This window comes from Bison bison, unplaced genomic scaffold (genome assembly GCF_000754665.1).
Source record: "Bison bison bison isolate TAMUID 2011002044 unplaced genomic scaffold, Bison_UMD1.0 scf7180017864020, whole genome shotgun sequence".
NCBI lineage: Eukaryota > Metazoa > Chordata > Mammalia > Artiodactyla > Bovidae > Bison > Bison bison.
This window is the reverse complement of record NW_011494592.1, coordinates 826,439-839,737: the sequence shown is the minus strand read 5'-3', so window position 1 is coordinate 839,737 and position 13,299 is coordinate 826,439. Positions and strand designations below refer to the sequence as shown.

General features: G+C 52.1%; 1 protein-coding gene across 3 annotated transcripts in view; it reads left to right on the top strand.

The window, feature by feature from the left end:
* The window catches only part of PSD4 (pleckstrin and Sec7 domain containing 4), a 28,251-nt gene that overhangs the window by 6,042 nt on the left and 8,910 nt on the right, over positions 1–13,299 (top strand). For all 3 annotated transcript variants that reach the window (XM_010834097.1, XM_010834099.1, XM_010834098.1), the window contains exons 2-9: positions 4,250–5,335; positions 6,436–6,561; positions 6,860–6,938; positions 8,121–8,502; positions 12,177–12,353; positions 12,778–12,858; positions 13,002–13,114; positions 13,261–13,287. In XM_010834097.1, the coding sequence (XP_010832399.1) occupies positions 4,250–5,335; positions 6,436–6,561; positions 6,860–6,938; positions 8,121–8,502; positions 12,177–12,353; positions 12,778–12,858; positions 13,002–13,114; positions 13,261–13,287 (2,071 nt within the window). The remainder of the gene's footprint in view (positions 1–4,249; positions 5,336–6,435; positions 6,562–6,859; positions 6,939–8,120; positions 8,503–12,176; positions 12,354–12,777; positions 12,859–13,001; positions 13,115–13,260; positions 13,288–13,299) is intronic.

Here is a 13,299-nt window from a genome sequence, read left to right as displayed (position 1 = left end):
AAAAATAAAGTCTGTCACTTTTTCCACTGTTTCCCCATCTATTTGCCATGAAGTGATGGGACCAGATGCCACGATCTTAGTTTTCTGAATGTTGAGTTTTAAGCCAACTTTTCCCTCTCCTCTTTCACTTTCATCAAGAGGCTCACACAGTTTGTCACTAAAGTGATTAGGGGTAGCATTTCCGTAGGAGATAGTGATAGCAAAAAACACAAAGTACCTCCTTCTGGGGAGGGGAGGCAAGTGAGAACCAGGTGGGTTGACACGCTAGAAATTACACAATGGAGTAAATGCTGTGAAATACGAGAGAGAAGGGGGTGGTGTGCAGGCATACCTCTTTCCCCACCATGTGCTGGATCTGTCTGTCTGCCCCCACACCCCACCCCACCTCCTTCAGGCCCTTCCGTCCCCTCAGGCCCCAGCTATCTGTTCCCTTTGGTCTCTGGAAAGCTGCTACAACTTCTCTGATTTTTCTTTCCCTTTGAATCCATGGAGGAAGACCCCATTTCTTCTGGGAAGGCCAAGCCAATCCTCATTTATGTCTAGCATGGTCATTAACATTTACCTGTATGTCTTCTTTGCTTCATATACAAGTTTATTTATAAGGGCTTCCCTGGTGGCTCAGTGGTAAAGAATCCACCTGCAAATGCAAGAGACACCAAGATGCAAGTTCGATCCTTGGGTCAGGAAGATCTCCTGGAGTAGGAAATGGCAACACATTCCAGTATTCTTGCCTGGGAAATGCCATGGACAGAGGAGCCTGGTGGGTTACAGTCCACAGGCTTGCAAAGAGTAGGATACAACTGAGTGAGCACTTTGGCAAAGAGGGACGTGTGGAACCCCTGTCTTATTAAAAATTGCAGGGCACACTTTCCTCCGACCCCCTGCCCATAATTTCCCATTCCCATTATTGTCATTTGAACTTGGCTGTCAAGCAATTCACTAACAAGAGGAGAGGAGTTGAAGTCATTTAGGCAGAATGCTGTGGTACCCACAGGGATGCGCTCCTAAGGAAGACAAACACGTCAGATAAAATGTGTGGAGGAGTGAGGACTGGAGAGGGGGCATCTCAGGAGGGGAGCCTGCTGGACACAAACAGACCAGGTCTTGGCAGGGAGGGATGGTCAAGGGGTGTGGGAAGGGAGCTAGGGGTGCCCCGAGTTCAGGTGTCTGTGATGGAGGTGCTTCCCTGCACCTCTGCTCTCTGTCTCATAAATGGAGCTATTTCCCGAGTTTCCCATACCGTAGGAGTTGTTTCCCTGGTGGCTCAGACAGTAAAGAATTTCCCTGCAATGCAGGAGACCCAGGTTCGATCCCTGGGTCAGGAAGATCCCCTGGAGAAGGGAATGGCTATCCACTCCAATATTCTTGCCTGGAGAATTCCATGGATAGAAGGGCCTAGTGGGCTACAGTCCATGGAGCCATGGGGTTGCAGAGAGTCAGACATGACTGAGCAACTAACAGTCTCAAGGGCTGTTTCCTTGAGAAGCCTGCCGAGTGTGTGTGTGTGCATTGCAGGGGGGCGGTGTCTGACCTCTTTATTTATACTTGGTCATTCTCCAGGAAGGCCTGGGGAGGGGGGTTTGGCTCCAGAGGGGTTACCCAAATATAGATGGTGGGTCCTGACCTCACTTGTTCTCTCCCCCTTGGAGATAGGATCATAGCAGGGGTCTCACCCAGAGAGGGGAAGAGTTGAAAATGGACAGCTGCTTGTGGGGAGCCAGGGATTGCCCCTGAGGCCAGCCGAGGACTTAAGAGTGAACCGTATGAGTCCTCAGCCTTTAACCTGGGGAAGGTACGGGGTGGAGAGGAAGATGCTCAAATGATGACTGAAAGTGAAAATGTTAATCGCTCAGTCATGTCTGACTCTTTGTGACCCTATGAGCTGTAGCCCTCCAGGCTCTTCTGTCCATAAGATTCTCCAGGGAAGAATACTGGAGTGGGTTGCCATTCCCTTCTCCAGGGGATCTTCCCTACCCAGGAATCAAACCTGGGTCTCCTGAACTGCAGGCAGATTCTTTATCATCTGAACCACCAGGAAAGTCCCAGATGATGACTGAGGCTGAGCTAAAAGAGTTGGAGACCCATAGGAAGAGCAGATTTCAAATTGATTGGATTCAGAGCATCAAATACAAGACTGAAAGTAAGAAGTGGCCTCAGCTCTTGGGAAGTTCCAGTCTACTGGGGAGGCCAGCTGAGAACTCAGTGGTAAATCGGCCCTCCCTTGGGCCTAAAGCTTCAGAGTCCCGAGGCCACAGATCGGCAATTACAGATTCTTGCTGTGCTCACAGTGAGGGATGTGAGGGTTGGGACAGAGGGAAAAGTAAAAACCCAGAAAAGGATTCTGGTTTTGAGAGACTTTTTGGAGGATGCTGTCAAGGGGAATAAGAAACTGAAATTCACGCTGGTCCTGTCTCATTTTTCTCTGGCACCTCCTGAAAGAAGGAACAGTACCCAGTTGTGCTGTCTTGGTGACCTTAAACAATAGGACCCCACCCAGCCTTGGTTCCCTGTCTCTGAAACTTCCCCCTTATTGAGTGTCTTCTTGAGTGTCTTCTGGTGGACAGTGAAGTAGGTGGACAGTGGGTACTGGGAAATCAAAAACCAGCTTAATGTATACACAGTCCTCCAAGTAGACATATATTAGTGAGGAAAGTAAGGCAAAGGGAAAATGAAAGATGTGGTGTGGTCTGGGCTGCATTTATTGTTCTATTTTTATTTATTTGACTGCACCAAGAAATAGTTGCAGGAAGTGGGAACTTTAGTTGCAGCTTGTGAACTCTTAGGTGCAGCAAGTGGGATATGGTTCCCTGACCAGGCATTGAACCCAGGCCCCCTGCATTGGGAGCACGGAGTCTTAGCCACTGGACCACCAGGAAAGTCCCCTGGGGTGCATTTAATCCTGGAAATGGATGCATAGGGCCTGCAGATTTAACCTATACTTCCTGAGGGCCAGTACTGGGAGGGAAACGGGTCCAGTTACGAGTTTCACAGTGTCCACAGGTTCAGAACAGGACAGTTGTTCTGAAGCAGTAGCTGCTGCTAAGTCGCTTCAGTTGTGTCCAACTCTGTGCAACCCCATAGATGGCAGCCCACCAGGCTCCCCCATCCCTGGGATTCTCCAGGCAAGAACACTGGAGTGGGTTGCCATTTCCTTCTCCAATGCACGAAAGTGAAAAGTGAAAGTGAAGTCGCTCAGTCGTGTCCGACTCTTCGAGACCCCATGGACTGCAGCCCACCAGGGTCTCCTGAACTGCAGGCAGTACTGGAGTGGGCTGCCATCGCCTTCTCCGCTGAAGCAGTAGAGCCACTCCCAAAAGCTGTGTACCTGGAGTCCACATGCAGGGGATGGAGATATGTCTTCTAGAAAATTCCCTGTGAAAATCCTGGGCTGCATCCCATTAGGCCCCACCCAGAGTGCCAGTGTAGCTGATGCACTGAGCAGCTCTGAACAGATGTGGTAGAGCCCCAGGGGAACATGGCTGGACATCCCCAGCTTTCTCCACCCACACCCCCCCAAGTCACCAAGAAGGCAGTGGTCTCCTCCCCATGCGGCCTGGGTCTTCCCTGTGGGCTGAAGCCCACCCCGCCTCCCTGCAGGAGCCCAGGCTGAGCTTAGTTGGTGCTCCTCTTCCTGGTTCCACCTAGGCCAGACTGCATGGCTGTAACTGAGAATTGGCTGGTTCATTGTTGCAAGGATGCAGGCCCCGAAGGCTGGAGCCTCGGGAAGTGGAAACAAGACTGGCCATGGCCTTTCTTCCCTGGCTGCCTGCTTCTCTCTTGTCTGTTTCATTCCTTTCACCTCTAGTCCTTGACTGTTTGGTTCCCACATACATTGGTTTCCGTGTCTTTTTTTTTTTTTGGTTTGCCTCTGCTTTCCTGCTAATTTGAGACATTTATGACTTTTGTTCTTGCTACCAACATTGTCAGCCTCAACATTCTCCAATCCATGTACCCCAAAGAAGATTCTGCTGTGCTCGGTTCACCTTTTTCAGCTCAGCCATGGGAGCCACCTTCAGCCAACAGCTGAGTGTCTTTGGGGCAGGTGCCCCCATGGGTACAGGCAGTTGAGATCATGGGTCAGACAGCATGTATGGTACACTCCTCACCCCTGCCTCCGTGTTGAGGGCAGTGGCCCTTGGCCTGGGCTGTAGATGTGGCAGGCACTCAAAACCATATGTAACTTGCCACTTGTGTGCTTCCAGGGGCTGACAGCCCAGTGCTAATCTGAGTTTGCTTTGGGTACTTCCAGGGTACATGTGGGGTCCTGGTCGCCCCTCTGGCCAGCGCTCTCTCTAATCCACACAATGGGCTTGTGAAGGCGGATGTTCCTGAAGGCTCTAACGCAGCTTACGCTCATTGGATAATGGGCGACGACGGACTCTGTGGCCACCCCAGACCCGTGGAAACCCTCGACATCTGTTTGGGAGACAACCTGCAACCCCACTTGGAAACCCACCTAGGGGAGACCTGTGGCCACCCTGAGCCTCTCGAACCTCACGGGGAGCAGACGTGGGCCTCTGACCCTCCTGATGCTGTGAGGCCTGATGTTTGTCCCCAGGGCTCCAGCCCAGAGCCCATGCACCTGGGGAGCGGCTCTTCCCAGGAACGGGCAGGACAGAAAACCACCCCCCCCGGGGCTCCCAGGGACAACCAGCCTCTGGGGAGCCCAGGGCAGAGCCAGAGCACGTCCACGCAGGTGGTGTTCTGGGCAGGGATCCTGCAGGCCCAGATGTGCGTGCTAGACCTGGAGGAGGAGCTGGAGAAGACAGAAGGGCTCAGAGCTGAGTTGAGATGCTGCATTCCCACGGCCCCTGCCGACCTCCCCACTTTTCCCTCCAGCCCAGTTGGCCCCCGGAACTCGGGCCTCCTCCCCAGCCCACCCCCGGATGCAAATGAGGCCTCGGAGGACGATAGCAGTGGGCCAGAAGGGGAGCCCCAGAAGCCAGCATGGCCGAGGGAGGGCACGCTGGACTTGTCTCCTGAGTGGAGTGCCGAGGAGGAAAGCATCTTCTTTGACAACCCGCTTTTCCTGGAGAGCCCTTGCTCGGACACTAGTGCATCTGAAACGCACTTTTCCTGGGGCTTCTCGGACTCCTATGTAGATGTGAGGACTGGGTCCCAGAGCCCACAGACCCTGGAGCCTCCACCCTCAGAAGGCAGAGTGCCCTGGGAGCTGGGCGGTGAGCTGGATTTGGGGGAGAGCACAGCAGAGTCCAGTGGGCACACCACCCCTCCATTCCCTGTGCCCACCTACAGGCCACACTCTTTCTCCTGGGTCATGGTGGACACCCCCGAGGGGGCTCCCGCAGCACCTTCCAGCCAGGAGGAGACCGAGGTAAACTGAGCCCTGAGAACCCACCCTTGGGCTGTGCTTGGGGACATGGACAGAAGGAAGGACCTTCCTCTGCCATCACTGGGCCCAGAACTCTCTTCCTTTTGGTGAGCAACAGAGCAGAAAGGCAGGCCCAGGGTGGCCTTCAGAAGTAGAGGGAATTTTACAGGAGCCGTGATGTCAGCTGAGCACGACGGCAACGCTCAGTTGTTAAGCAGATGACATTTGTTAAGGCACAAATGTCTCCATCTCACCAGATCTAAGGCGCTGCGTCTGGACACATTTAGAGAACAAATAGCTCCTCCCGTTGCAGCATGTTCCAGGCCAGTCTTTAGACTCTGGCCTCCCACCTCGAAGAAGGTCCCAACTGTAACAGAGCAGGGGTCAACCTGCAGGGGTGACCTCTTCTCCCGGTGGGGAGATGTCTCCTTTAAGAGTCCTCTCTGTTTGGGAGAGATTGCAGCATTTTGTTACTTTTAGCATCTTTCATCGAATTCAGTTTCACCAGCTCAGGCCCCCAGGACAATGGCAGAGGTCCTTGATATCAACTAGCACAAGTTATGGGGACAAATTATGTGAGCACTTTTTTTTCCCCAGGGAGGCCTCTGCTTAAGAGATAAGGAGACTCAAGATGGCAGAGCCAGGCTGTAACATTCTAATCTCTGTGATCCCAGAGAACAATGGGGAAGAGCTCTGACCCCAAGATCTGAGGAACTGTGAACACTGGCAAGGCCCCTCCACCCACAGGCTGGGGTGGAGTAGGGGGCAGTTGTGGCTGTTTTGAGACATGTGTTCTAGGACCTAGTTGCTCCAGGGCCCCTGAGGTCCTCAGAGGGAAGCCTGGGAGCTCTGTCCTGGGGGCTGGCAGTTTGCTCTTATCTGGGATGACAGAGCCCAGCCCAGTGTCTGGGGGCTGTTGACCTTCCCTCCAACACAGCCTCTTCTTGAGCAGGACCATGGGAAGCAGGGCCCATTCTGAGCAGACAGAGCAGAGATGACTAGAAATCAGTGAGCATGGATGAGGCCCTGAGGCCAGAGGGATGTGGGAAAGGCCCTGGAAGCAGTTTCCCTGGGGCAAATCTCTCCTCCTTTTCTTCCCTAAGAGTTCTCTGAGAGACAGCCTTGACCCTGCCTTGCCCGAAGCATCCTGTGTGGACAAAACACTGAGCTGGGAGACAGAACATGTGGAATATAACGGCAGCCCCGCCACACATCCAGTGCAACCTTGGGCAAGTCACTTCCCCTCTCTGGGCCTCACCTTTTCCATCTGTAAAGAGGGAACGTGAGCCCCGTGATTTCCGGGGCCCAGCACCAGCCCGCCTAGGATGTGGGTCCCATCCAGGGTGCCCATAACTGATCTGAGACCCAGATCGGGGAGTGTGGTCTGGGATAGGGGAGGACAGCTGGAAGGGAGGGCCCTGTAAACTTATAGTCCTGCTTCCCTCCCCATCTTCCCCTTCCTGCACTGCCCCCTACACCTCTCAGTGTCTCCAGGCCTCATGGATGTACCTCTATCTTTCTCAACAGGTTGGGCCCAGCACCCAGGGCTGGCCAACCAAGGTCATTCCTTCCTGGCCCACAGGGCCTCTTAGCTCCCAGGACAGAGGTGAGATCCAGTGTGGGGTCTGGGAAATCAAGTGGTTGGGGTCTTGATCGGGAGTGGGGACAAAGATCATTCTTGGATCCCAGGGGTGTCATTAAGGGGTCCCCTTGTATTGTATTAGAACCAGACAGACTTGGGGTTAAACCCTGTATCTGCCTCTGTAACCTCGTCAATACAATGGGTTTTAAAATACCCATCTCTGCTAATGGGAAGTTGCTGTATAACACAGGGAGCTCAACCCAGTGCTCTGTGACAACTAGAGGGACAGGATGGGGTGGGGAATGGGAGGGAGTTTCAAGAGGGAGGGGACATATGTATACCTACAGCTGATTCATGTTGTTGTACGGCAGAAACCAACACAACATTGTAAAGCAATTGTTCAGTCGCTAAGTTGTGTCCGACTCTTTGTGATCCCATGAACTGCAGCACGCCAGGCTTCCCTGTCCTTCACTGTCTCCTGGGGTTTGCTCACATTTATGTCCACTGAGTCGGTGATGCTTATCTAACCATCTCATCCCCTGCCACCCCCATATATTCCAATTAAAAGTAAATTAGAAAAAATAAATAATGAAATACCCATCTCTTGGAGTAAATGAAGACTAAAATTTAAAAAAAATAAAATGCTCATAGAGTAAATGAAGAATAAATTTTTTTTAATAAATTAAGTAAAATACCATCTCATAGAGTAAATGATGAAATGTGCAAAAGATCCTGAAGCTGGGAAAGATTGAAGGTAGGAGGAGAAGGGGATGACAGAGGATGAGATGGTTGAATAGCATCACCAACTCAATGGACATGAGTCTGAGCAAGCTCCGGGAGATGGTGAAGGACAGGGAAGCCTGGTGTGCTGCAGTCCATGGGGACGCAGAGAGTCAGACATGACTTAGCGACTGAACAACAACGACAAAAGACCCAGCCTTTTGGATTCCTGGATCTTCATGGTTTCGCAACCTTGAACCCCTGGTTGCCTTGGGGCTGGAGTTTTCTGCCTGCTGCCCCATGTGTGGGAGGTCACTGCCCCATGACCAGGGACAGAATGTGCAGTTTCAGGGAGGAGCCTGGGGGGGTAGGGGAGGGGGGACCTGCTAGTGATGACAGCCCAGGCTGTTCCCTGGCTCTGCCAGGCCCCTTGGCCCGCAGCCTGCCCCTCACCCCATGCCAGCTTCATTCCATGCTCTTTCTCAGGTGACAAGGATACAGAGTGTGTCCAGGAGTCTGCTCCCTGCACCGTGACCCCTGGCCACCCCTGGGGGAGCCCAGCCTCTTCGCCGGAGCCCAGCAGCCCTGAGTCTGGGGTCAGAGGCCCCAACTCCCTGCCCAGCCCCGTCTCCTCCCGGGAAGGCAGCCTGCGGCTGCAGGGCCACCCCCCAGGCAGTGTTCTTCCCGAGTGGACACTAGATGCCCCAAGCCCTTCATTCCTGGAGACAGATGGGGCAGAGCCAGGTTCCCTGGAAAAAGAGGAGGCAGGAGAGGCCCCAACCCAAGGGAAGGAAGTAAAGTTAAGCCCCGCCAGGACTGCGGAGGCCGGAGCCAGCCAGCCTGACGCTTGCCTGACTTCTGCAAAAACGTAAGTGTCATTCTAACCGCCCTCTGCTTCCTAATTATGTAGGCATTTAAGAATACCCACTCTGATTCTTTTCCCTTATAGGTTATTGCAAAATATTAAGAATAGTTCCCTGTGCTATTGCAGTAGGTCCTTACTGGTTATCTGTTTTATATATAATAGTGTGTATATGTTAATTCCAAACTCCTCATTTATTCTTACCCCTCTTTCCCATTTGGTAACCATAAGTTTTTTTCCATTTCTGTTTTATGAGTAAATTCATTGGTATCTTTTTTTTTTTAGACTTCATATAGAAGTCGTAGCATACAGTAGTTGTCTGACTTCACTTAGTATGATAATCTCTAGGTCCATCCATGTTGCTGCAAATGGCTTATTTTATTCTTTTGTATGGCTGAGTAATATTCCATTGTGTGTAGGTGTATATATGTGTATACCACATCTTTTTATCCGTTCATCAGTGGACATTTAAGTTGCTTCCATGTCTTGGCTATTGTGCATAGTGCTGCAGTGAACATTGGGGTGCATATATCTTTTCGAATTATGGCTTTCTCTAAATGTATGCCTAGGACTGGGATTAATGGATCATATGGTAACTCTATATTTAGGTTTTTAAGAAAACTCCGTACTGTTCTCCATAGTGGCTGCGCCAATTTACACTCCCACCAACAGTGTTGGAGGGTTCCTTTCTCTCCATGTTCTCTCCAGCATGTATTGTTTGTAGACTTTTTGATGATAGCCATTCTGACTTGTGTGAGGTGACATGAGAAACGCACACTGGGACCTAGCATAGAACATATGTAAGCTGGGATTATACACTGGAGGGTTTGGAAGCGCAAGAAACCAAAGAGCGGGCGGTCATACACATAGGGCAGGACTCGCATGTGCCAAGGGACAGCCAGGGAGACATGTCCACGACCAGACAACAGGAGACGACCAGGGGCTTGTGCAGTGAACCTGGCCAGGACCATGTGTGCGAAAAATGGGGGTCATGCGAGGCAGGTCTGGGAAGAGAGAAGGTCAGAGCTAGTGGTATGGGGATTACATGCTACTATGAATTTGAAGATGTGACTGGGAGGCTCAGAGTGCTGACTTAGATCTCTCTCCCTCACAGAGTAGCAGGGGAAGGTTTGATTGGTACCAAAGGAATGGTGGATCTTGGGGTCCATAGCAGGATTGAACGACCCCAGAACTGTGAGCCGAGGTAGGAATAGGCCACCTGGAAATCCACCTAAATGTCCTCCTGCCCCAAGGATACTGCGTGAAGCCTGTCAGCCTCTAGGATCTCTCCATGGAAAAGGGATTTTGTTGGCCAAATTGAGGTCAGGTGAAAGAGATCAGGGAACACCAGTGATGGTTTAAGTGTTACACTAACTGGAAGGTTAACTCCACTCCGATCTTAATGTCATTGAGTGATGGTGAACCTCAGGCAGTATCAGAAACCAAAGAAGCATCTTTCTTCCACTGCTGGAAATATACGTGGTCTCTGGAGATGTTCAGAGTAATCAGAAGAGTCTCTCAGTATCTGAAAAGAGAGCGCTCATTGTGCCAGAAATTAACCTTGATTCAACCCCAAATAAAAGTAAATCTACCTAAAATGCAAGCCATACTTTCATAGTAGATAATGAAAAAGGTTTAACTGATGCTTTTCTTGGTAAACCACACTAAATATTACAGAAATAAATTTATTTAATCTTATATTTAATACAATATAGGAAGTTAATTTTCCTAGCCTAATTTGCTGGCTCAGTGAGATGTCATTCATTCATCTTTAACTTTCATAGTGAGGTAATAAAGGTCTATTTATTACTTTATTTTGGGCTTCCCTGGTGGCTCAGATGGTCAAGAATCTGCCTGCAGTGCAGGAGACCCAGGTTCAATCCCTGGGTCGGGAAGATTAATAACAGCTTTATTGAGATATAATTCACGTATCATACAATCCATCCATTTAAAGTATACAGTTCCATAACAGATTATATTTGCTTTGTGGGGTTTTTTCCCCTCAAAGTGCCTCCCTATCTAGATGTTATTTTAGTAACAACACTAATTGACTTGGTCATGTTGGTAAAAGTATTTGAGGGCTTCATCAGTTGATTATCCAAGTAGTTCTCTTTACATTTTTTTGGCTGTACCATAAGGCGTGTGTGATCTAGTTCCCTGAGCAGGGATTGAACCTGTGCCCTTTGCATTGCAAGTGTGAAGTCTTAACCGATGGACCTCTCAGGAAGTCCCCCAAGTAGTTCCCTTTACATGTGACAAGCATATCATTATTTTTACTTCCTCCTCCTCAGTTGTTCATTGGAATAACCCTTCCTGTTCCTGTACTTGTCTCTAGCGTCCCAAGTGACCCCTGGAATCTTCCAGTATTACTTTCGTGGACTTCATAACATCCTATGTTTTTTCGTCAACATTTGTAATGTCACTTTTCAGTTGATTTCCATTATGTTTACCTTGTTGGATGCAGATGAGCCTCAGGAAGTAGGGAGAAATTACCAGCAAAGTCACTGACCCAGATGGGGGCAGAGACATACATTTGTGTCACATGGAGAGGACTACTAAGCCCAGCCGAATTTTATAAGTGGATAGTCCATTGGTGAACACTTTCGTGTTGTGAAAAGTTTTCCTTCTCTGTACAACTCCCTAACTATGGTAACCTGGATGACGCGTGCTCGCATGTGCTCAGTCGCTTAGTCGTGTCTGAATCTTTGTGACCCCATAGACTGCAGCCCGCCCAGGTTCCCCTTGTCCATGGGATTTTCCAGGCGAGAATACTGGAGTGGGTTGCCATTTCCTCCTCCAGGGGATCGTCCTGCCCCAGGGATCAAGCCTGTGTCTCCTGCGTTGGCAGGCAGACTTTTCACCACTGAGCCACCTGGGAAGCAACCTGGATGATGATAACAAGGATACCCCAGTACTTGGTTGCAGTGTTGCGGGGACAGGGCAGGAGTCAGATGGAGATTGGTCTTGGTGACTTCTGAGGTTCTGAGTGTTCCCTAAGTCTGCCCGGGGGTCTCCTGGGCCTGTTCACCTTTGTAGGTCCCCATCCAAGCCCCTGCAGTGAGACCCTTCTATATGACAGGGAAGCTGGTATAGGAGGACAAGGGTTGGAAACCACGTCTATGGCAACCCCAGCTATCACCATCCCTAAAGCCAGTCTAGCTTCTGGTTCTCGCCTCATCCTTACACCATCCTTGGCTGCAGATCTAGGAGTGGAGGCTGGAGCTGGGGGTAGGGAAGGAGGGCAAGGAGGCATGATGGGGAGGGCAGGAGAGGTGAGGGACACAGATGGCTGCTGGGGTTTGGGGAGGTAATCCTACCCCTCCTTGGGATGGATTCAGTGCCACCAGGGTCTTCAGAGGGCTGCACCTGCCACCAAGGGGAATTAGGCTCAGTGCATCCCTGCGGTTTACCTGAGAACGTGCTGGCACCAAGCTCAGCTCCAGCCCCTGCTGGCTTGGTGTGGATACTGCCCTCCTGGTGCCCAGGTCAGGTCAGGCGGGCTGTGACCCAGACTCTTCCCTGGGGGTAGAAGGTAGCCCCAGCTCCCGCCCTGAGCTCTGGGCATGGACTCTGAGCACTACTGCCCCCTACCGCCCCAAATGACCTCAAGGACACCTGACCCAGAAGCCCTTTGTCTCCATCCCAAATGGGAGCCTGAGGACACTGATGGACTTTCACAGGCTTCCTGGGAGCCCTATGCCCCAAGTGCAACCCCCAGAGGAAGGCCAGAGGCTCCCGGCTGGAGACAAGCTGGCGAATGGCGTCAGGACTGACAAGGTGGCCTGGAACTTGGCCTCTCGCCTCTATCACCTGGAGGGCTTCCGGAAGTCTGAAGTGGCTGCCTACCTGAGGAAGAAGTAAGGGGTTTTGAACTCAAGCAAGGCTGGATGTCTGGTCAGGATGGGAAGGACCACTGATGGGCCATCCTTGCTGCCCGTGTCCCCCCACCGCTGACCTCTCATGCCTTCACTCCTGCCCTGTCCGCCGCACCCTCTCCCCTTCACCCCCAGCCCCTTGCTGTGCCTGTCTCTTTCTCTTAGTCACATTGGACCACCCTCAGTCCCTGCCTAGAGCCGCCAGACCTGGCCACCTGCCTCCCCTACCCCAACCCCATGTCCCTCCCACTCAGCGCCGATGGGGTCCCAGGGGCTGCCAGTGCCCTCTCGGGCCCCAGGGTCCACCCTGGCTGTGCCTTTCCTTTGATCGCACCCCCAGCCCCTGTCAGGCCCCAGGAGGCCCGCCAGTCCCCACCCAGGCTTCATCCCCACTTTCCTTCTGCAGCAATGACTTTAGCAGGGCCGTGGCTGAGGCGTACCTGTCCTTCTTCCAGTTCGGAGGCCAGAGCCTGGACCGTGCACTCCGGTAACACCTGGGGGCCTTCTCTGGGAAGGAGGGATGGCCCACGTGGCGGGGAGGTGGGGGAAGCACCACCAGCAGAGGCTGGATTCTGGCTGGCCCCGAGCTCAGGCTGCCGGGCTCTGCCTGGACTCGGGCCCTCCTTCCAGGGGCTTCCTCCAGGCCCTGGTGCTCAGTGGGGAGACCCAGGAACGAGAGCGGATCCTCTACCAGTTCTCCAAGCGCTTCCATCACTGCAACCCCGGGCTTTTCTCCTCAGTAGGTAGGGAGGGGCCGGTTTACTGGGTGGTGACTGGTGGGAGTGTACTCATGGGGGCCCAGAAGCATTGGGGAGGTCCCCCCACCCAGGGTGGGCAGAGGCAATGCAGGAGTCCCGGTTCCAACGGCCTTTTCTCTCTGCGGGGGCAGATTGCGTGCACACCTTGACCTGCGCCATCATGCTCCTTA